Source organism: Erinaceus europaeus, chromosome 1, assembly GCF_950295315.1.
Source record: "Erinaceus europaeus chromosome 1, mEriEur2.1, whole genome shotgun sequence".
NCBI classification, from domain to species: Eukaryota; Metazoa; Chordata; class Mammalia; order Eulipotyphla; family Erinaceidae; genus Erinaceus; species Erinaceus europaeus.
This window is the reverse complement of record NC_080162.1, coordinates 107,275,586-107,300,567: the sequence shown is the minus strand read 5'-3', so window position 1 is coordinate 107,300,567 and position 24,982 is coordinate 107,275,586. Positions and strand designations below refer to the sequence as shown.

General features: G+C 41.1%; 1 protein-coding gene across 5 annotated transcripts in view; it reads right to left on the bottom strand.

Annotated features, from left to right (window-relative positions):
* Positions 1-24,982, bottom strand: part of ARHGAP19 (Rho GTPase activating protein 19) — a 71,933-nt gene that overhangs the window by 35,949 nt on the left and 11,002 nt on the right. For 4 of the 5 annotated variants that reach the window (XM_016192360.2, XM_060192800.1, XM_060192812.1 and 1 more), the window contains exons 2-4: positions 9,742-10,007; positions 6,807-6,887; positions 3,324-3,533 (exon numbers count right to left, since the gene is read on the bottom strand). In XM_016192360.2, coding sequence (XP_016047846.2) covers positions 3,324-3,533; positions 6,807-6,887; positions 9,742-10,007 — 557 coding nt within the window. Of the gene's footprint in view, positions 1-3,323; positions 3,534-6,806; positions 6,888-9,741; positions 10,008-13,725; positions 13,833-24,982 lie in introns of those variants that run through there. The other variant, XM_060192806.1, reaches the window with a different exon arrangement.

Sequence of the window (24,982 nt, the reverse complement as noted above, 5' to 3'; positions counted from 1 at the left end):
AAAGAGATAGAAAAATGACCCAGGTACTCCCCATAAAATGAAAACCATTGTTCTTCCTGTAACATGCTACACAAGTCATCAACAAAGACCATCCCCTGAATGATCATATTTCAAAGGACAAAGATAACCACAGCATATAATTCATACAAACCTGAAAATGAGGGTAGGGGCAGATAGCATAATGGTTATGCAAAGAAACTCCCATGCCTGCGGCTCTGAAATCCCAGGTTCAATCCCCCGCACCATAAGCCAGAGCTGAGCAGTGCTCTGGTGTTTCTCTGTGTCTTTCTCTCTGTGCATCTCTCCCAAAAATATAAACAAATAAAATACTTTAAAAAATATATTTTTTTAAAAAACCTGAAAATTATTACAGTGTGTTGTTAAACTGTTTGACTTCACTATTAATTCTAGATTTAGGAAAGGAAGCTAATAATTTGTAGAAACTGTTCCTTGTTAATATGGAATTGGGAAAAAAAAAATTCTTGCCATTTTTGCTGGTCCTTGAGTTTTGCGCCAACCATTTTATCAGCAGTTGTATCAGATGCTATGACATACTGAGCCACACACCCCAATGTGATCACAAAGATCAGTGACTCATAGGTTGGTGAAGGAAAGGAGTGTAGTTATACACTACATTATCTCAGAAGGAAAGCAAACAGAACAAACATTTAACATAATAATCTCTACAAAAATAGCTTACAGCCCAGGAGGAGGCACAGTGGATAAAGCTTGTGACTTCCAGGTACCAAGTTTGATCCCTGGCATTGCATGTACCAGAGTGATGCTCTGATTCTCTCTCTCTCTCTTAAACAAACAAACTTGTCTGTGGTTCAGGAGGTGGCACAGTAGCTACAGCATTGGACCTAGGAAAGTGAGGTCCTAAGTTGGATCCCCAGTATTAACAAGAGTGATACTCTGAATCTCTGGCTCCCTCTCATATGTTAATAAATTAATAGGGAAGGGTTTATGGCAAACAGATTCTCATGCCTGAGGCTCCAAAGTTCCAGATTCAATCCTGTGCACCACCCACCATAAATTAGAGCTGAGCAGTGTTCTGGTAAAAATTAATCGGTCAATTATGACACTGACGCTCTACCAACTGCGCTAATGAGGCACCTTAATCAATCAATTAATCATTAAAGTTATCAATATTTTCTGTACTTTTTAAAGTCTAGAATTTTTGTCAACTTTCCAGTATAACTGTTAAGTTAAATAACATTCTAAAAGCACTTATTCATCTGTATCATTTGGATTTCTACCTAAAAGGTTTTTTTTTTCAATATTTATTTATTCCCTTTTGTTGCTCTTGTTGTTTTATTGTTGTAGTCGTTGTTTAATAGGACAGAGAGAAATGGAGAGAGGAGTGAAGACAGAGGGGGGAGAGAAAGACACCTGCAGACCTGCTTCACCGCTTGTGAAGCGACTCCCCTGCAGGTGGGGAGCCTGCGGCTGGAACCATGATCCTTATGCCACCTGCGCTTAACCCACTGCACTACCACCTGACTCCCTTTTTTTTCTTTTTTTTTTTTTAACCAGAGCACTGCTCAGCTCTGGCTTATAGTGGTGCAGGGGATTGAGCCTGGGACTTAGGAGCCTCAGGCATGAGAGAGTCTGCATAACCATCATGCTATCTACCCTCTCCCCCCTTAAAAGTTTTCTTTTAGTGGTCCGGGAGGTGGCGCAGTGATAAAGCTTTGGACTCTCAAGCATGAGGTTCTGAGTTCCATTCCTGGCAGCACATGTGCCAGAGTGATGTCTGGTTCTTTCTCTCTCCTCCTATCTTCCTCATTAGTAAATAAAATCTTTTTTTAAAAAAAAGTTTCTTTTAGTCTAATCTTATTAGATTTCAGAAATTCAAAAATTAGGCAAAAAGATCTTATATTTATTTTCCTTAACATTAGAAAAAGAAAATGCTACAAAAAAAAAAAAATGCTATGGGCAGGGGAGATAGCATAATGGTTATGCAAACAAATCCCATGCTTGAGGCTCTGAAGTCCTAGATTCAATTCCCCTGTACCCTGGTCCGGGAGATGGCGCAGTGGATAAAGGAATGGACTCTCAAGCATGAGGTCCTGAGTTCAATCCCCGGCAGCACATGTACCAGAGTGTGTCTGGTTCTTTCTCTCCTCCTATCTTTCTCATTAATAAATAAATAAAATCTTAAAAATAAAAAAAAAATTCCCCTGTACCACCATAAGCCAGAGCTGATCAGTGCTCTGGTAAAAATAAATAAGTAAACAGCTAAAATGCTACCATTGGGTGGGGGTAGATAGCATAACGGTTATGCAGAGACTCTCATGCCTGAGGACTACAGAGTCCCCAATTCAATTCCCCGCACCACCATAAACCAGAGCTGCACAGTGCTCTGGTGTTTCTGTGTCTTTCTCTCTGCATCTCTCTCAAAAATAAAATAAATAAAATACTTTGAAAAAAATAATAAATAAATAAAATGCTACCTTACCTAAGAAGAGAGAAAATGAAGATGTGCATTTGGAAGTATGTAAAACAGTTCTGGAAGGACACATTTGAAATCAAGTTGCTTCTGGGAAGAAAAACCAGGTGCTAGAGAATAGGGATGGGAGAGGGGCTTTTCGCCGTTTATTCTTTAAAAACTTGAATTTTGAACCACATTAATATAGGGCCTATTTAGGAAACAGTTAAAAAAAATTTGTTTTTAGGAATAGACATGATCTCAAGCCAAAATAAATATACTAAGTAGAGGTACATAGCATAATAGTTATGCAAAGAGACTCTCATCCCTGAGGCTCCAGAGTCTCAGATTCAATCCCTAACAACACCATAAACCAGAGCTGGTCAGTGCTCTGGTAATAAATAAATAAATAAAATGCTAAACCTGTAACCAGTTCAGGTATATGAATCAACCCAATGAAAAGTATTATTTATTAAGCAAATAAAGCATATAAAAATTAAAAAAAAAAAAAACCTTCCAAGGAGCTTTTTTTTTTTTTAATTTTATTTTTGAGAGAGATACAGAGACACACACACAGAGAGAGAAACACCAGAGCACTGTTCAGCTCGGGCTTATGGTGGTGCAGGGGACTGAACCTGGGATTTAGAAGCCTCAGGCATGAGAGTCTGTTTGCATAACCATTATGTTGTCTCCCCTGCCCTCAAGGAGCTTTTTACCAAGAAAAAGATCTGCTTAAACTTAGTCATTACTTATCAGCACCAAGAAATATGAAGTTTCAATCAAAATTAGCATAAATATTTCTGTGGAATACAACCAACAGAAAATTCCAGGGGACTTTACTTTTAATTAATTGAAATAAATCCATTTATATCTTCTCATCTCCAATACTCACCAGCAATTTTGAGGTGTGCATGAAAATGTTTATGTGTCAGCAGAGGTTCAGGTAACTCTCCAAGAAACATCTTCAGCAAGGTGGCAACATCATTTGAGTGAAATTCCCCTGATTCCAAGTCAATGTCCGTTCCACTATTAAGAGCATCCCTTAAGATCTGCTGTCGGACACTATTCCCTGGTACTCTAAACAAGCCTTCAACTCGCAGATCTGTTCAGCATGAAAGAAGAGGACATGTGGGAAAGAGTAAAGAAGAGAATTTATGGTTGAAATAAGTTATCTAAAAGACTTGAAAAACGGGGCAAGGTGATGGCACACCTAGTTGAGCGCACATGTTACAATGTGCAATGACCCAGGTTCAAGCCTCCCCAGAAGAAAAGCTTCATGAGTGGTGAAGCAGGGCTGCAGCTATCTCTCTGTCTCTCTTCTTCTCTATCTCCCCCTTCCCTCTCAATTTCTCTCTATCTCTACCCAATAAATAAAATAATAATAAACTTAAAAAAATAAGACTCAAAAGACAGCAGCCCAGGAGGTGGCACAGTGGCTGGAAATAGAAGCATGAGGTCATGGTTCTATCTTCGACACTGATATGCCAGAGTGAAGCTCTGTTTCTCTTTTGCTAATAAATAAACCCTTTACACACAGAACTTGGAGGTTTTTGTCTTTCTTTCCCCAGAGTAGCTGAGAAATTACTGACACCTGAGAAGTCAATAGAACATCTGAGAGATCTTCATCCAATTTATTCAACCTCCTAATATACTTCTGGCACTTCTAGGGGCTGAGTTTAACTTTAAAAAATGCCAGATTAACTTGACAAATAAGTGGGAAGAGTTCCTTAAAGCTCCCTTCTTCCCTTAATTACTCCAGACTTAATCTATAGAGGTCTCTTGCTTCTGTAAATAGTTTCCCAGAACAAAATTAGCCAAGAGTCTGTGTGTGTATGTATGTGTGTGTGTGTGTGTGTGTGTGTGTGTGTGTGTGTGTGTGTGTTTGGAGGGGGGGTTGTTAACCTACTGGAGCGCACAACATTGAAGGAAGCTTCAGAAATACAGTCTCTCTCTCCCTCTCCCTCTATCACTCTCTCTGCCTGTCCCTAATAAAATAAATTAATAAATATTTTAAAGAAATACATATAAACTCTTACTTATAGGATTTTTTTTTTCTTTTTACCAGAGCACTGCTCACCTCTGGTGTATAGTGGTGGGGGGGACTGAGTCAAGGACCTCAGAGCTTCAGGAATGAAAGTCTCTTATGTAACCTTTATGCAGTCTCCCCCTCCCAGGATCACCTTTCAGTCTAAGAGATTCCCAGAAGCTTAGGACCATCCCAACTAAATTATTTTTCCCTCCCAGATAAATTCTAAAACAATCTAAGGAGATAAAAAAAAAAAAATTTAAAGGGACACAGAGTCTTAATTTGAACTGGAAAAAGAATAAGAGCTTCTGTTTCAAACTCAACTACATACTTAACTTCATGCATCTGCTTTAAGTCAGGGGTATAAATTCAAATACCTGGGAGTCGGGCGGTAGCGCAGCGGGTTAAGCACAGGTGGCGCAAAGCGCAAGGACCAGCATAGGCATCCCAGTTGGAGGCCCTGGTTCCCCACTTGCAGGGTCGTCGCTTCACAAGCAGTGAAGCAGGTCTGTAGGTGTCTATCTTTCTCTTCCCCTCTCTTCCCCTCTTTGCTCCATTTCTCTCTATCCTATCCAACAACAACATCAATAACAACAATAATAACTACAACAATAAACAACAAGGGCAACAAAAGGGAATAAATCAATAAATACATAAATTTGAATACCTACAGATCCAAGCAGATAAGTGAACAGGAACTAGAGTAAACTAGAGAGCAAAATCCCATGTTCTAGCTGGTTGTGTCCAAAAAGAAACAAAGCCCAAGGTTGCTTTCTATGATCCAAGAGGTTGAAAAGTTGAACTTTGGAGCTGGGTGGTGGTGCACCTGGTTGAGCACAAGTTACAATGTGCAAGGACCTGGGTTCGAGCCACCAGTCTCCACCTGCAGGGGGAAAGCTTCACAAGTGGTGAAGCAGTGCTGCAGGTGTCTCTCTGTCTCTCACCCTCTCTACCCCTCCCTTCCCTCTCGATTCCTGACTGTCTCTCTCCAACCAATAAATAAAGACAATAAAAAAATTTTTTTAAGTTGAACTTTATAATTTTTAAACACTGGTAACTAATGTTATTTATTTATTTATTGCCACCAGGGTTATTGCTGGGGTTAGGTGTCTGTACGATTTCACCATTCCTGGTGGCCATTTTCTTTTTTTTCTATTTTTTGATACAAGGAAACAGAATCAGTGAAAGAGGAAAGAGAGAGAGAGAGAAAAAATACACCTGCAGCACTGTTCCAACACTCATGAAGATTTCCCCCTGCAGGTAGGGACCAGAGACTTGAACTGGAGTCTTTGTGCATGATAATGGGTACGTACACTTTAGCAGGTGAGCCACCACCCAGGCCCTACTATTTTATTTTTAATCTAATCTTTTGACAACCAAGTAAGACATGAATATAATGGCATAAGTCCTTGGGCTGTCAATCTGAAGCCTCTGCTCTAATTTCCACATAGAATAAGTCATAAATAACTGTGTTGAACTAACCAGGCATCATATAAATTCACATAATGTCCTAAACACTTAGTGTATAGTGAATAACCACTATAGCTACATAACCTTACATACAGGAATTGAGACTGCATTTCAGTCAAAATAAATCTATTTTTACTTTTGTGAGTGATAGAGACCAGAGTACCACACAATTCTGGCATATGCAGGGTCAAATTTGGGCTCTCATGCATACAAGTCCTGTATTCTGTTGCTGAGCTATCCCAGTCCGTAATCATAGAATTCCAGAGAAGAAATGATATTCTTTGTGATAAATCATGCTCCCCTACATCAATGTTACAACTGCTTTGTTTGTTTCCTTGATTGTTTGCTTGCTTTTCTTTTTTTTTTTTTTCTTTTTTACCTCCAGGGTTATTGCTCGGGCTCAGTGCCTGCACCATGAACCCACTGCTCCTGGAGGCCATTTCCCCCCCCTTTGTTGTCCTTGGTGTAGCCTTGTTGTGGTTATTATTGTTGTTGATGATGATGTCTTCGTTGTTGGATAGGACAGATAGAAATGGAGAGAGAAGGGGAAGGCAGAGAGGGAGAGAGAAAGACACCTGCAGACCTGCTTCACTGCCTGTGAAGTGACTCCCCTGCAAGTGGGGAGCCGGGAGCTCTAACCGGGATCCTTACGCTGGTCCTTGCGCTACCGCCCAACCCCCATTGCTTGCTTTTTTAAAGAAAGGCAGAGAGAGAGTGAAAAGAGACCACAGCACCAAACCCTCCTTCACTTTGGTAGCTGCTGGTGTCTCTCCCTCCCTTCCATCTCAGTTTTTCTGTTTCTACCCAATAAATGAATAAATAAATTTTAAAAATAACAAGTAAACAAACATAAAACAACAAAATTTCCAGTAGTCTTACTTTTGTGTAGATATTCAATCAGCTGATATATCTGAGCAATGCCTTCCTCTGTCAATGGGGATCCAAATATTACACCTTTTTCTAAAAGAGAGACAATACAAAGATATTTACTACAAAGAGTGCAAAATCAGTAAACTTCAACCTACCTAAGTACCCTATTTTAAAAAAATATTTATTTATTTATTCCCTTTTGTTGCCTTTGCTGTTTTATTGTTGTAGTTATTATTGATGCCGTTGTTGTTGGATAGGATGGAGAGAAACGAGAGAGGAGGGGAAGACAGAGAGGGGGAGAGAAAGATAGACACCAGCAGACCACTTGTGAAGTGACTCCCCTGCAGGTGGAGAGCTGGGGGCTTGAACCCAGATCCTTACACCAGTCCTTGTGCTTTGCGCCGTGTGTGCTTAACCCACTGTGCTACTTCCAGTACCATATTATTGTTGGATAGAGACAGAGAAATTGAGAGGAGTTGGGGAGAAAGTGAGGGAAAGAGATAGACACCTGCAGCCCTGCGTCATCACTCATTAAGCTTTCCCCCTGAAGGTGGGGACCAGGGGCTTGAACCCAGGTCCTTGCGCACAGTAATGTGTGTACTTAACCAGGTGCACCACCACCTGGCCCCTAGCACCCTATATTATGATCAGTAAGGAAGAAGGGGAGTGGGGGAGACTTAGAGCTGGTAGTGTATTAGGGAATACAGTCAAGGCTGGAGAGATAGCATAATAGTTGTACAAATAGACTTTCATGCCTGGGGCACCAAAGGTCCCAGCGTTGAGAGTGCTCTGGTTAAAATTATAAAAAATTTTTTTAAAATAATATTTTTGTTAGTCGGCGGTAGCGCAGCGGGTTAAGCACACACAGTGCAAAGCGCAAGGGCCGCTGTAAGGATCCCGGTTGGAGCCCCCGGCTCCCCACCTGCAGGGGAGTCGCTTCACAGGCGGTAAGGCAGGTCTGCAGGTGTCTATCTTTTTCTGCCCCTCTCTGTCTTCCTCTCCTCTCTCTATTTCTCTCTGTCCTATCCAACAACGACGACATCAACAACAATAATAACTAAAACAACAGGGGCAACAAAAGAGAAAATAAATAAATGTTTTTTTAAAAGTCAAATAATTATATTTTAGTATTATTGAAATTATTATATATTAATATAATAATTTTAAAACATAAATAAAAAGGAAAGGAAAAAAAGAAATGCAGTTAGAACAATTCTCTACATGTTTAATAATAAATCACAGGCTCCATGAAGGTAAAGACCCAGGAATGATGGTATTGAATTTAAAACAACAATGACAGGATTTAAAGTAATGATTGTGTGGGGTCAGGAAATAGCTGGTGTGGTAGAACAAAGCCTTAGAGCTTCAACTGTCAAAGCACAACAGATAGCCACAGGGCTTGGCACAGGGTCTCATCTGTTGTAATGTTTAAGCTTACTTTCTACCTTAGTGATTTTCTTACATTTAATAAAAACAAAATAGTTACAGGTTAAAAATAATAAACAATAGTAATAATGTGGTATCTATCTCTTAAATCGATTATCAAAATAAGTGCTACAATGTATTTTCTGAGAAGTGTGGTAGGGCATTGCTGCAAGTATCTCTTTTAAAAAATAATACTAATAAGGGTGGGGGTAGATAGCATAATGGGTATGCCAAGAGACTCTCATGCCTGAGATCCCAAAGTTCCAGGTTCAATCCCCTGTGCCTCCATACTCCAGAGCTAAGCAGTGCTCTGGTTAAAAATAAATAAATAAATAAATTGTGGTCTGGGAGGTGGCACAGTGGATAAAGTACTGGATTCTCAACCATGAGGTCCTGAGTTCGATCCCTGGCAGCACATGTACCAGAGTGATGTCTGGTTCTTTCTCTCCTCATGAATAAATAAATAATTTTTTTTTTTAATGTTTACCACAGCACTGACCAACTCTGGTTTATGGTGGTGCAGGGAATTGAACCTGGGCCTTCAAAGCCTCAGGCATGACAGTTTGTTTGCATAAACATTATGCTATCTACCCCTGCCCAATAAATTATTTTAAAAAAAAATTAAATTAGTGGTCCGGGAGGTGGCACAGTGGATAAAGCATCAGACTCTCAAGCACAAGGTCCTAAGTTCAATCCCCAGCAGCACATATACCAGAGTGACGTCTGACCCTTTCTCTCTCCTCCTTTGTTTCTCATTAATAAATAAATAAAATATTTAAAAATATTAAAATAATGAAAAATATACACAATGGAATACTATTCAGCCATTAAAAATAGTGATTTCACGGTTTTCAGCCCATCGGAATGGAGCTTGAAGAAATCATGTTGAGTGAAATAAGTCAGAAACAGAAGGATGCATATGGGATGATCTCACTCTCAGGCCGAAGTTGAAAAACAAGATCAGAAGAAAAAACATTAAGCAGAACCTGGACTGGAGTTGGTGTATTGCACTAAAGTAAAAGACTAGAGTGAGTTAGGAGGAGAGTTTAGGTTTTGGAACAGGACGGCAGAGAACCTCGTGGGGGTTGTATTGTTATATGGAAAACTGAGAAATGTTATGCATATACAAACTATTGTATTTACTGTCAAATGTAAAACATTAATCCCTCAATAAAGGTAAAAGTAAATAAATAAATAAATATAAAAAAACAAATACAAAAAGACAAATAACTAACAATCCAGTCATCTACCCCCCAAAAAATAATGAAAAATAATAAGTAACTATCATTTTAGTACATTATTAATACAGCATGAAAATTAAGGTGCCCTGATAACTACTTAAATATATATGTTGCTTTTGTTTAGTTATTTCTTTATATAGATTGGTCTTATAATTTTTACTACTATTATTTAAGACTTCACTATATGTGAGAACGACAAAAAATGCTTCCCAGTAACGGCAACTCCAGGGAACATGCAAATGTGAAACTTGTCTGCCTTCCACAGAAGCATCTCCTACCTTTGCGCTTGAGAGACATCAAAGACCGGAAGAACCCCGATGCTGGGCCAGCCCCACCAGGCAACTTGAGGTCCACTTCACCCATCAGCTGGGCGAGCTCAGTTCCAGGTAAGTCGATGAGTCTTGTGATATTGCTGACCACCAGCTCAGTGAACACCTCGGGCTTCTCATGTCGGAGTTTCTCCACAAAAAAGTCAGGATTGAAAATAATGGGCTGACCTCGAAGGGAAGAGTCATTGCAGATAACAAAATTGCAGATGGCATCACTGGAAAATATAAAACAGAAAAGCCTTTGGGAGGAGATCGTTTTTCCATGTGTTTCTCAGGTCCTCTCAACCACACAATTATTTACTCGTTCTGTGGATTCATCTACATAATAAACTTTTAAAAAACCTGATCCTTAATCGACCTGTCAACGCCCATGCTTAGCGGAGAAGCTGCTACAGAAGCCAGAACTCCTCCTTCTGCTCCCCAAACCCCCAGTGGGGGAAAAGTGATAGGATTCATACCCCCAGTGGGGGAAAAGTGATAGGATGAAGATAAGAGGACTCTGCACTCCAGCTCCATCAGCACCCAGATGGAGAGAAGGAAAAGGAGAGGAACATATGGAGATAGTTATGTTGTCCTGAGTGGCTTAGAGAGGAAGATAGGATTGAATCAGGAAATGAAGGGGCAACTATGTATAAATGTGGACAGATAGTTGTAGAGAAGATGGTTAGCCTATGTCTACAACTTTAGGGGAACTGTGGTGGATTACAGTGGGGAGAGTGAAGATTCAGAACTCTGGTGGTGGGAATGGTGTGGCTTCAAACCCCTGTCGATATGTAATTCTGAAATATAAAAATATAAAATATTTTTAAAAATTAAAATCAGATCCTTAAAAAGAGGAAGGGAATAATAAAAAATAAAATAATAAAAACTTGATCTTAGGCTGGGGAAATAGCACGATAGTTATACAAAAGGTCTTTCATACCTGAGGCACCAGAGGCCCCAAGCCCCAGCACCACCATGAACTGTAGATGAAGAAGAAAAAATTAATCTTCAATCTGTGGACTATAGAGAGGAGGCAAATTTTCCTCTTTTCAAGGCTATAACCACAAAGACACATACATAGTTTAGTTTAATGAAAGAGTTTAGTTTAATGGGGTTGGAAAAAAAAAAAAAGAACAGTCCAGGGGCCGAATGGTAGCTCACCTAGCACAACACACATTACCATATGTGAAGACCTGAGTTCAAGCTCCCGGCCCCCACCTGCAGGGGGGGGAAGCTTCATGAGCAGTAGAGCAGTGCTACAGATGTCTTTCTTTATTTCTGACTCTTTATCTGTCACTCACCCTCCATAAAAAAAATTTTTTTTAATAAAATTAAAATTAAAAAAAAAGTCACTAGAGCTATGTGGACACAAAATCCAAAATCCCAGCAATAACTCTGGTGGCCATAAATAATCACTCTGATAAGATGTGAATTTGCCTCTTAATTTCAGGCATATTCCATAGAAAGATAGTTTAATAGTGTCCCAAGTCTATTAGAATCAGCAGTCATATAGAACAGGTTTCCATTTAAAAACAACCACACACGGAATTACTTAAAGTTAAATACTTATAGGGCATCAAACCTGTAGCTGTTTGCCCTGACGCAGCAATGAATAATCATTAAATGAGGGACTTCTTGGGAATGTGGCCAGAATTGTACAGTATTTCCCATGCAACAATCAACAGTGCCATATTTGGACCTATCTCAAATACCACAAAAGTCATGTGAGAGCAAGCATGAGACCACATAATAGCTAAGACTAAAAATAGTGTAATAGGCATTTACTCTCCCCAGAGAGTTCTTTGACTCCTAGCTTCATATACAGACAGGTATTTCTTTATACTAAGCCCCCTTTAACTAAGCCCTTAGATTCTGACCCTTATAATCAAAAAGCCTTTACTAGAATGGAAAGCACTTACAGGAAGATAAAATAAATATTAATTCGGCGTTGCCTAGATCCTGAAACAGCCTTTATTTTTAAATCCTTTAATTCCCAATGCCTCTGGCCCATCATCTAAGTCCAACCTTTACTTAATCATGTTGTCTGCAGAACTCTTGGGAAAATCCTTTTTAAATATTTTTTATTTATTCATTCAGTGGGTAGAGAAACTGAGATGGAAAGGAGAGAGGGAGAGAGAAAGAGAGACACCTACAGCACTGTTTCAACACTTAAGAAGTTCCCCACCACCACATCCACCACAGATGGGGACTAGAGGCTTGAACCCGAGTCTTTGCTCATGGTAGCACATGCCCTCAAATAAGCACACCTGACTCCTTTTGGGGAAAGTCTCAATGTTGCTTTTAATTGACTCTTCAATCACGAAATAAAAGTAGGCAGTGATGCTCTGTTGGTCCCTAATATTAGTTGGTTTTTTCAGTCCTACCTTACTTGAGCTCCTGGCAAAGTTCCTTTGACTCTCAGAAATATTTTTCCTAAATATTCTTTGTTTCTCACTGTCTAACTACCAAATTCCTTTTTTACTTTAAACGTTATATATAAGAACTGTATTGGGGGATGGGCAGTCAGGCACTGGTGCACCAGGTTAAGCGCACATAGTAGGAAGCACAAGGTCCCAGGCAAGGATCCTGAGTCCCCTGCTCCCCACCTCCAGGGTGAGGGGCATGTTTCACAAGCAGTGAGGCAGATCTGCAGGTGTCTCTGTCTCTCTCCCTCTCTATCTTCCCCTTCCCTCTCAATATCTCTCTGTCCTATCCAATAAAATGAAAAATGGCCACCAGGAACAGTGGATTAGTAGTGCTGGCACAGAGCCCCAGCAATCACCCTGAAGGTTAAAAAAAAAGGGGGGGATGGTGGTGCAGCACCCAGTTACAAGCACCTATTGTCATGCACCAAGACCAAGGTTCAAGACCACAGCATCTATCTGTAGGGAAAAAGCTTCACAAGTGGTGAAGCAGGGCTGCAAGGAGTCTCTCTTTCCCTCCCTCACTCCCCTCCACTCAATTTATCTGTCTCTATCCAATAATAAGTAAATTAAAATATTTTTTAATTTATTTATTCATGAGAAAGAGGAGAAGAGAAAGAAAGAACCAGACATTACTCTGGTACCCATGCTGCCGGGAATTAAACTCAGGACCTCATGCTTGAGAGTACAGTGCCTTATCCACTAAGCCACCTCCCAGACCACATACAAATATTTTTATGTGTTAAGTCATATTATGTGTTAAGTTAATATTTTTATGGGTTAAGCAAACGTGGCACAAAGCGCAAGGACCAGTGTAAGGATCCTTCGAGCCCCCAGCTCCCCACCTGCAGGGGAGTCGCTTCATAGGCGGTGAAGCAGGTCTGCAGGTGTCTATCTTTCTCTCCCCCTCTGTCTTCCCCTCCTCTCTCCATTTCTTTCTGTCCTATCCAACTACAAGGACATCAATAACCACAACAATGTTAAACAAGGGCAACAAAAGGGAAAATAAATATTAAAAATTATTTAAAAAATATTTTTAAATGAAGTAGGATTAAAGGGGGCAGGTGGTGGTGTACCCAGTTATATGTACACATTGTCATGTACCAGGACCAGGGTTCAAGCCCTCAGGCCCCACCTGCAGAGGGAAGGCTTCACAAGTGGTGAAGCACTGTTGCACTGTTGTGTCTGTCTCTACCCCTTTCAACCTTCCCCTTCTTTCTCAATTTCTGTATCTACTAAATTTTTAATTAAAAAAAAATTTTGATTAAAAAAAGGAAAAGGGAGGATGAGAAATGGAAAAGGCAGACACAGTGGGATATGTTTTTTAAGTTACTCCACAGAAAACACAGCATCACAATACAAAGCTGAAAATACCAAAGAACATGACTGAAAGAAAACTTTAAGAAATGTCTAGGACTAAAGAAAAAAAGTACTACATTTAAGCAAAAGCAACATCCCACTTGACAGTATCATATATGAAAATAAACTCTTAAGTCTGTTCAAATTCAAGAAAAAATAAATTTCTTACATAAGTGCTGAAAGCTTCTGATGAGGCATTGGTGAATCGTGAATTGAAGAGACAGGAAGAAAGCTTTCTTCTTGACTGCTGTTACAAAGAAACCCTCCCTCCCCTGCACCATCTCAGCCTACACAAATTCCAGGCATGTTAGCGAACAAGAGCACATTATGGGACTTGAAAAGCAGTACTTAATACAACTCCACACAGTCATCTGCAAGAAGGAACAATGCAGGAAAAAAAAAAAAAAAAACTGGACCAGTTAACTACTGGATGAAGGTCACCAGTCTCCTCCAACACCACTACAAGTTGTATACAACACCACAGTCCCATAATGGAGAAGTAGGACAAGCTGTGTTATAAAATGGGAGGACAAATGATCCCTACTTCACATCACACACACAAAATAAAAGTCCAAACAAAACAGAGATCTAAATATGAAAAACCAAATTCTAGGGAACAATAGAAAAGAAGAAATTGATGATCAAGAGGAAAGGCTTTTTTTTCTTTCTTATTTTTTTGCCTCCAGGGCTATCGCTAGGGCTCGGTGCCTGCACTGTGAGTTCACTGATCCTAGAGCCCATTTTTCTCATTTCGTTGCCCTTGTTGTAGTTGTTATTGTTGTAATAGTTGTTGTTGGATAGGACAAAGAGAAATCGAGAGAGGAGGGGAGAAAGACACCTGCAGACCTGCTTCACCCCTAGCAAAGTGACCCCCCACCCCCCCACCCCCGCAGGTGGGGAGCTGGGGGCTCAAACTAGGATACTTACACGGGCCCTTGGGCTATGCGCCATGTGCCATGTTCGCTTAACCCACTGCACTATCGCCCAGCTCCAGAGGGATGGCGTTTTTAAACAAGACTTAAAAAGTGGTACCAGGGAGTCGGGTGGTAACTGCAGCAGGTTAAGTACAAGTGGCGTGAAGTGCAAGGACCAGCGTAAGCATCCCGGTTCGAGCCCCGGCTCCCCACTTTAAAGGGGAGTCGCTTCACAAGCGGTGAAGCAGGTCTGCAGGTGTCTTTCTCTCCCCCTCTCTGTCTTCCCCTCCTCTCTCCATTTCTCTCTGTCCTATCCAACAATAATAATAATAATAACAACAACAGTGATAAACAAGAGCAACAAAAGGAAAAAAAATGGCCTCCAGGAGCAATGGATTCTGTTGTGCTGGCACCAAGTCCCAGCGATAACTCTGGAGGAAAAAAAAAAAAAAAGGTACCCACCAGCAGGGGAATCGCTTCACAAGTGGAGAAGCAGGTCTGCAGGTCTTTTCCTCTTGCCCTCTCTGTCTTTCCCCCTCTCTAAGTTTCTCATTGTCCTATCCAACAACAACAACAGCAGCAACAACAACAACAACAACAAAAAATGGTCGCCAGGATAAATGGATTCATAGTGCAGGCACTGAGCCCCAGCGATAACCCTGGAAGTAAAAAAGCAAAACAAAACAAAGAAAAAAAATAAATTTTCAGAAAAAAAAATAGCATTACAAACAAACAAAAAAAAAATGTAATGAATTGGAGGCAGGTGGTGGAGCACACACTGCAGCATTCAAGGTGCAAGGACCCAGGTTCAAATCCATTGTCCCCACCTGCAGGGGGAAAGCTTCACAAGTGGTGAAGCAGGACTGCAGGTGTCTCTCTGTCTCTCTTCTCTGTTTCCCCCTCCCTTCTCAATTTCTCTCTGTCTCTATCTAATAATAAATTAATAAAATAAAATAAAGTCTTAATATAATGTTTTTTTTTTTAAAAAAAAAAAAAAAAAAAAAAGAAACATGTGCTGTGGTCCGGGAGGTAGAGTAATGGATAAAGCACTGGATTCTCAACCATGAGGTCCTGAGTTTGGTCCCCGGCAGCATCTGTACCAGAGTAATGTCTGGTTCTTCTCTCCTCCTATCTCTCTCATGAATGAATGAATGAATGAATGAATGAATAAATAAATAATTTAAAAAAGAAAGAAACATGTAATGAATTCCCAATGCCTCTGGAGAAAGAAGCTGGATCAAAGACCAGGAGTGGGAGAGAAACTTTTCAATGTGTGCTCTTTTGTATATTCTTGATTATTTTTTAAAAATATTTTATTTATTTATTCCCTTTTGTTGCCCTTGTTGTTTTATTGTTGTAGTTATTATTGTTGTTGTCGTCGTTGTTGGATAGGACAGAGAGAAACGGAGAGAGGAGGGGAAGACAGAGAGGGGAAGAGAAAGATAGACACCTGCAGACCTGCTTCACCGCCTGTGAAGCGACTCCCCTGCAGGTGGGGAGCCGGGGTTCGAACCGGGATCCTTATGCCGGTCCTTGTGCCGGTCCTTGTGCTTTGCGCCACCTGCGCTTAACCCGCTGCGCTACAGCCCGACTCCCTCTTGATTGTTTTATACATGTGAACATATTACCCATTCATAGTAAATAAACTTTAAGCTTTAAAAAAAAAAAAAAAAAAGAAGCTGGGGAAAATGTGTCATACATGTAAAAGGATTAGTGTCACAATATTAGTATACCTAAAATTTATAAAAAAGTAAACACTTGAGAGTCGAGCGGTAGCACAGCGGGTTAAGTGCAAGTGGCAACGAGCACAAGGATCAGTTTAAGGATCCCGGTTGGAGCCCCCAGCTCCCCACCTGCATGGGAGTCGCTTCACAAGCAGTGAAGCAGGTGTCTTTCTCTCCCCCTCTGTCTTCCCCTCTTCTCTCCATTTCTCTGTCCTATCCAACAACAACGACATCAATAACAACAACAATAATAACTACAACAACAATAAAATAAACAAGGGCAACAAAAGGGAATATATATATATATACACACTAAATCATACCAAGGGCAACAAAAGGGAATATATATATATATATATATATATATATATATACTAAATCATACCAGACAGAATGGGTATATTTTTTTAATGGGAGAGGGAGGGGTGAGCTATAAAAGCAAGTCTTTCTAAAAAGGGTACTTTTCACTCTCAACTTATAGTCTGCAGTTACTGCTTTTACCACAAGATGGAACACTATATGTAAGGTGATAGCCTAGTGAGAGAACTGGAAACAGAATCCACAGCTGAAAAATCAATTATAGAAAAATGAAATGCAAGTGCTTTTGAGGCATTTTGAAACCATGAGTCTGCAAATTTTAAGGAATTCAAGGCAGTTGGGGGAAAACCTGTATCCTGTAGATGTATCTTTTGGCTGACTGCTACCAAAACTGCATACCCACAGAACTAAATGTTTCCTCCCTTGTGAATTGCTTAACTTAATTTGTTCTTCAAGAACCACAACCTTGGCACCATCTATCAAAATAGGAGCTATATTTAAAGCTGTCTAAACCTGACAGACTGCCATGAGAAAAGTCTGCCCTCTCACTGCTGTTTCAACCTTCAAGGGCTCTGAAACATGGCTTTATATTTAAATGTTACGTTATTGGAGAGCTGGTAAGATAGTAATAAAGTATTAAACGTGGGACTACTATTCTCCCCTTTTTCTACATATCAACTTTTTCAAGCCATTTTTAAAGTATTTCATTTATTTTTTAGATAATGTTTAAAATATTTTTTGACAGGACAGAGAGAAATTGAGGGGAAGGGGAAATAGAGAGGGAGAGAGACACCTGCAGCCCTGCTTCACCACTTGAGAATCATCCTCCCCCGCAGACGCAGACGGAAGTGAGGGATTTGAACCATGGTCCTTGTGCATGGGAATGTGTGCACTCAACCAGATGCACCACTACCTGGCCGCTCAAACCCTTTTTATTTTTTTTTAGAAAGAGAGATACTTGCAGTATTACTTCACTGCTCTTGAAGCTTTCCCCCTACAGGTGGAAACTGGTGACTTGAATACAGATGCTTCTCTATCTCTCTCTCTCTTTATTTTTAAAGATTATATTCATTTATTAATTAGACAAATAGAAGGAGAGAGAAAGAACCAGACATCATTCTGGCACATGTGCTGCCAGGAATTGAACTTGTTCAAGTATGTTCAAGCCCCTGGTCCCCAAGCCTCACGAGTGGTAAAGCAGGATTACAGGTATCTCTCTGTCTCTCTCCTAATCTTCCCTTCACTCCCCCTCTCAATTTCTCTCTATCTCTATCCAACAATAAATTAAAAAAAAAACATTTAAAAAAAATTTCAAGGGAGTTGGGCGGTAACGCAGCTGGTTAAGCGCACGTGGCGCAAAGCCCAAGGACCGGAGGAAGGATCCCTGTTCGAGCCCTCAGCTCACCTGCAGGGTGAGTCGTTTCACAGCGGTTAAACAGTTCTGTGGATGTCTTTCTCTCCCCCCTCTGTCCTACCCAACAACGACAACATCAATAACTACAACAATAAAACAAGGGCAACAAAAAGAAATAAATAAATTAAATATTTTAAAAATATATTTAAATAATTCAAATAAAATTAAAAAGGAAAATCGGACATAGGGTGAGCAAAATCACCCACTTAGGTAGTGTGCTTTGCCTTATGCACAGCTCAGATTCATGTTTGGTTCCCACCACAATGAAGGAATCATCAATGCTGTGGTTTCTTTCTCTCCCTCTGCCTCTCTAAAAAAATAAAAATAAATAAAACCTGGGATGAGACGTTAACATAATGGTTATGCAAAATGTTTTCATGCTGGGTGTTGGGCGATAGTGCAGCAGGTTAAGCGCACGCGGCGCAAAGAGCAAGGACCAGCATAAGGATCCTGGTTCAAGCCCCTGGCTCCCCACCTGCAGGGGAGTCCCTTCACAGGCGGTGAAGCAGGTCTGCAGGTGTCTATCTTTCTCTCCCCCCCTCTGTCTTCTCTCTCCATTTCTTTCTGTCCTATCCAACAACATTGACATCAATATCAACAATAATAACTACAACAATAAAGCAAGGGCAACAAAAGGGAATAATTTTTTTAAGATTTGTTTATTTATTTACTTATTCCCTTTTGTTGCCCTTGTTGTTTTATTGTTGTAGTTATTATTGTTGTCATTGTTGGACAGGACAGAGAGAAATGGAGAGAGGAGGGGAAGACAGAGAGGGGGAGAGAAAGATAGACACCCGCAGACCTGCTTCACCGCCTGTGAAGCGACTGCCCTGCAGGTGGGGAGCAGGGGGCTCCAACCGGGATCCTTACGCTGGTTCCTGCACTTTGTGCTACCTGCGCTTAATCCGCTGCGCCACCGCCCGACTCCCATAAATAAATATTTTTTAAAAATGTTTTCATGTCTGAGATCCCAAGGTTCCAGGTTCAGTCCTAATCATCACCATGAGCCAGAGCTGAGCAGTGTTCTGGTTTTTCTCTCTGTATCTCTCTCTCTCTCTCTCTTTTTTTTTTCTTTTTTACCAGAGCACTACTCAGCTCTACCTTATGGTGGTGCGGGAATTGAACCTGGGACTTTGGAGCTTCAGGCATGAAAACATTTTGCACAACCATTATGCAAAGAGACTGTCATGACTGAGGATTCAAAGTCCCAGGTTCAGTCCCCTGAACCACCGTAAACCAGAGCTGATCAGTGCTCTGGTAAAAAAATATATATATATTGGGAGCCGGGCGGTGGCATAGCGGATTAAGCTCACATGGCACGAAGCTCAAGGACCGCATAACGATCCCAATTCGAGCTCCCAGCTCACTATCTGCAGGGGGTTTGTTTCACAGGCAGTGAAGCAGGTCTGCAGGTGTCTATCTTTCTCTCCTCCTGTCTTCCCCTCCTCTCCCCATTTCTCTCTGTCCTATCTAACAACAAGGACAGCAATAACAGCAACAATAACAATGACGATGATAAACAAGAGCAACAAAAGGGGAAAAAATAAAGTTTCTAAAAGAAAAAAATTAATAGTGATTTAATATTGATTTAAAAATCATGAGATAGCAGTGGTATAATTCCATACTGTTCCCACCACCAGAGTTCTGTGCCCCCATTCCCTCCATTAGAAACTGGATTAGTTCTATCAAAGTCACTGATATGGGTTGACTATCATTTCTATCACTATCTATATTTATATATTTGCCGATTTTTCTACAGTCCTGCCTTCCCTTCCCTCCTAAGTCACACCTACACCTAATATTACTTCCAAATTCCTTTCCTTTTTTCCTCTTCTTCTCTGGGCCCTGATGGAATTGGGAATTCAGAGCCCTCTGGTCATCTTCCCCTAACATTCCTCCCCCTCTCGGAGTATAGACCAAAATTCTTTATGGGGTACAGGAAAATATATATAAAGTAAAAAAGGAAAGTGGAAAAAAAATAATAAAAAAAATAAAAATAAAAAAGTGGAAATTATTTTAAAATAAATAAATAATAAACTAAGTTTAAAATAATAAAAATCAGAGGGGGCTGGGCGGTACCGAAACCGGTTAAGTGCACATAGCACGAAGCGCAAGGACCAGCCTAAGGGTCTCCCGTTTGAGACCCCAGCTCCCCACCTGCAGGGAGGTCGCTTCACAAGTAGTGAAGCAGGTCTGCAGGTGTCTATCTTTCTCTCCTCTTCTCTGTCTTCCCCTCTTCTCTCCATTTCTCTCTGTCCTATCCAACAACAACAATAACAATAACAACAATGATAAACAACAAGGGCAACAAAGGGGAGAGGGGGGAATGGCCTCCAAGAGCAGTGGATTCCGAGTGCAGGCACCGAGCCCCAGCAATAACCTTGGAGGCAAAAAAATAAATAAAAGTAGGGAGTCGGGTGGTAGTGCAGCGGATTAAGCACACGTGGCACAAAGCACAAGGACCGGCCTAAGGATCCTGATTCCAGCCCCTGGCTCTCCACAGGTCTGCAGGTGTCTTTCATCATCTCTATACTACCTCCTCCTCTCTCAATATCTTTGTGTCCTATCAACAACAACAAAAACTCCCAACTTGGCTGTAGGAGGACTGCTTTATCTTATCTCTTTATGTCTGATATTTATTTTTATTTTTATTCCCTTTTGTTGCCCTTGTTGTTTCATTGTAGTTTTTATTGTTGTTGTTCATGATGTTGTTGTTGAATAGGACAGAGAGAAATGGAGAGGAGGGAGAGACATAGAAGGGGAGAGAAAGACACCTGCAGACCTGCTTAACTGCTTATAAAGCAACACCGTGCAGGTGGGAGCTGGGGGCTGGAACCTGGCAAAGGCGCAGGTCCGCTGTCACTGGTCATCTCTATCAGGAACAACATAATGGACCCCTCTGTGGGCCCCTATAAGACCTTGCCCTCGATGTGGATCAACTAGGGTGGGGAGTGTTCCATTCTCAGAAGGGAGATTGGATAGCATACTCTGCCTATCACCCGAGGATGATGGGTCCTGAAACTGGCACAGCCTGGAATGTTCGTAGTCGTGACCACAGAATGTGAGCTCAGACCTACAGGGAGGCAGAGGTTACACAGGCTCCTGTGCTGACTATGGGCCCCAGATCAGATCGATGGGGATTACAGTTAACAACATTTAAATCATTTCCCCATATTTGGAAGCTGCTTCCCTGATCCAGTTTTCTGGTCCTTTTTCCAACTATGATACCATCTTCCCAGACAATAACTTAGGTCACCTGCATATTAGATGTCAGGTGCAAGTAAAAACTAGGAAGGTCGGGAGTTGGGCTGTAGCGCAGCAGGTTAAGCGCAGGTGGCGCAAAGCACAAGGACCGGCAGGCATAAGGATCCCGGTTCAAACCCCGGCTCCCCACCTGCAGGGGAGTTGCTTCACAGGCGGTGAAGCAGGTCTGCAGGTGTCTATCTTTCTCTCCTCCTCTCTGTCTTCCCCTCCTCTCTCCATTTCTCTCTGTCCTATCCAACGACGACAACAACAAGAATAACTACAACAATAAAACAACAAGAGCAACAAAAGGGAATTAATAAATAAAATAAAATATTTAAAAAAAATAGGAAGGTCATGGGCCCCTTGGAATATACCTAAAATTGACCTACTAGTTTTTTCCAAAACAAAGACCCCAAGTCTTCATCTGCACTATTCCAGCCTTTAGGTTCATGATTAGTCAACAATTTGTTCTGCTTTATATCTTAACTCTTTTTCAGCCACCAGGTTCCAAATGATACCATGATGCCAACCTGACTTCCCTGGGCAGATGAACCCACCAATGTGTCCTGGAGCCCTGCTTCCCCAGAGCTCTGCCCCACCCTAGTGAAAGAGAGAGGCAGGCTGGGAGTATGAATCGACCTGTCAATGCCTATGTTCAGGAGGGAAGCAATTACAGAAGCCAGACCTTCCACCTTCTGACCCCATAATGACCATGGGTCCATACTCCCAGAGGGATAAAGAATGGGAAAGCTATCAAGGGAGGGCATTGGATGTGGAGTTCTGGTGGTAGGAACTGTGTGGAGTTGTGCCCTTCTTATCCTATGGTCTTGTCAATATTTCCATTTTATAAATAAAAATTTAAAAAATAATAATAAGGGGCTGGGTTGTGGTGCACCTGGTTGAGCGCACAAGTTACAATTCGAAAGAACCCAGGTTCAAGGCCCCAGTCCCCACCTGCTGGGGGAAAGGTTTGCAAGCGGTGACGCAGGGCTGCAGATGTCTCTGTCTCTCTCCCTCTCTATCACCCCCTTCCCTTTTGATTTCTGCCTGTCTCTATCCGATAAATAAAATTTTTTTAAATTAACTAATAATAATAACAATAATAATAGATAGATAGATAGATAGATGACAGATGCTTAGTGAGTTGACAATTTAAACATAATTAAAGTCATACTTAATTTATCCCCAGGACTCCAGTTTCTTGAATAAATCAATGTCTCCTTTTGCTCAAAAAAATGCAAGTGAAAATTTCTGTCAATATAGCTGAAAGAATCCTAAGGGATAAAAAATGTAAAATTTCTCAGCCCTGTCATGAATCTATGTTCTCCTTCCCCTATACTTACCACCATCGGGCAGAGGTGGTATTGGGTAGAATGGCTCACCAGTGCCTTTCTCCAAAGCCACATCTTGCTTGGCTTCTTGTCACCACTGCCTCCAAAGCCTGGCCCTGTGGCTGTAGCTGGTAACTTCTTTTCACCCTTTTCTCGACTTTTGTCTTATCTCATATCCTCCTCCTTTCCATACCATTTTCTCAGTGCTGCTTAGTTTTTCACCCGTCAGTACTGATTATTGTTGTTTGCTTACCAAAGTATTGCTCAGTTCTGGCTTATGGTAGTGTGGGGGATTGAACCTGGGACCTTTGATACCCTGGGCATGAAAGTCTTCATGTATGACCGTTATGCTACCTCCCCACCCTGGTTTTTCTCCACCCCGCCCTCCACCCTGACAAATGTGAACCACTGTTCAGAGAAATGTACTAGTCATGCTCTCCCATTAAGTTTTCAGTTCAACTTATTTCACCTATTTTCATAGCTCCAGATTATTGAAAGGCTCTTCTAAAAGAATATTAAACTTCCAGGGACTAAGAGGGTTCCAGGCTGCGGTCCACACCTTGCTAATCACAATGCCCAGGTTCTAATCGCAAAGCCACATGAGAGTGCTGGCACCTGGGGAAGCTCCAAGACTGTGGTGTCTCCTTCTCCATCTCCTTCTCCCTCTGTCTATCCGAATGAAAGAGTCAGCCTAGGAGCAGTGAAATCACTCATGCCCAAATCCCCAACTCTGCAAAACTTAAATAAATAAATAAGTAAATAAATAAATAAAACCTCCGCACTTAATGATGGCATGCTATGCCAAATAACTGAGGCTACTATTAAACCTAACACCCCCTTACTGATAAGGAGCTATTACTTTAACTAGTAATTATAACTAAAAACTACCCTTGTTCAAATAATGTATAACCAGTCCGAGGAAAAGGCAAAAAAATGTCAGAAGAAGTGCAGTAATGCTTAAAATTTACACACAAGCATGTATATTTTAATATCATTATAAACATCAGTTTCTAAGACTTCATATACAATAGCCTCATATTTAGAGAGAGAGAGAGAGAGAGAGAGAGAAATCATCGTGAAAGTGCCTTGACCATAGACACATACTGATTTAATAGAGGGAAGAGTATTAATAAGCAACATACAAGGAGTCGGGCGGTAGCTCAGCAGGTTAAGCACACTTGGCACAAGTGCAAGGACCGGCATAAAGATCCCGTTTGGAGCCCCAGCTCCCCACCTGCAGGGGAGTCACTTCACAGGCGGTGAAGCAGGTCTGCAGGTGTCTGTCTTTCTCTCCCCCTCTCTATCTTCCCCTCCTCTCTCCATTTCTCTCTGTCTGTCCTATCTAACAACGACAACATCAATAATAACTACAACAATAAAAACAAGGACAACAAAAGGGAATAAATAAATAAATATTTTTTAAAAAAACAACATACGCTGCGATTTTTTTTTTTTTTTAGGACAGAGAGAAATGGAGAGAGATGGGGAAGACAGAGAGGGGGAGAGAAAGATAGATACCTGCAGACCTGCTTCACCAGCTGTGAAGGTAGGGAGCCCGGGGCTCAAACCCAGATCCTTACGGGTCCTTCTGTTTTGCTAATCCTTGCGCTTCGCTCTACCTGTGCTTAACCCGTTACTACCCGACTCCCCTCTCTAGAATCTTTGCAAATTGAAAACTGAAAAGGTCAGTAAGATAATACTATATGCTTTAAGTATCTGCATACATAAAAAAATAAGATATAGGGCAGGGGTAGATAGCATAATGGTTATGCAAAGAGACACTTGTGCCTGAGGCTTCAAAGTCCCAGGTTCAATCCCCTGCATCACCATAAACTATGAATCATCACCATAAACTTTGAATCTCTCCAGATTCGAAGGAGGTCTAGAAACTTTACATCAGGCTCAACCTGACGCTGTTGACTGGCTACGGAAGAAGGGCAAACGCTAGAAGAAGAACCATAAACTAGAGCTGAGCAGTGCTCTGGTAAATAAATAAAATATAGATAAATAATAGTTACTCAGTTTAAAACAATAGCTCAGATTGTTGTTTGTTTCAGGAAACTCATTCCATTTGGAATGCAGGTAGATTCCAATCGCGTGCACTATACATGCTTATAAGTAAGTGTATCTTCGAGATCTAACCACTGGTCCCCTCCCACACACCACTTCTTTCTCCTCTAGAGAACAGACTCCAGAAGTGCTGCAGAGCCACCTGGGGAGTGGTGCTGTGGCTAAAGCACTGTCCTCTTGAGCTCCTGCAATCTCAAGTACTACACGTGCCACAGTAGTACTCTCTCATAAACAAATAATAAATAATAAATAATTTTAACTAATTTTTTTTAAAAAAAGGAATTAAAGAAAAGGTGCTACAAGTGGTCCGGGTGGTGGCGCAGTGGATGAAGTGTTGGATTCTCAAGCATGAGGTCCTGGGTTCAATACCCGGCCGCACATGTACCAAAGTGATGCCTGGTTCTTTCTC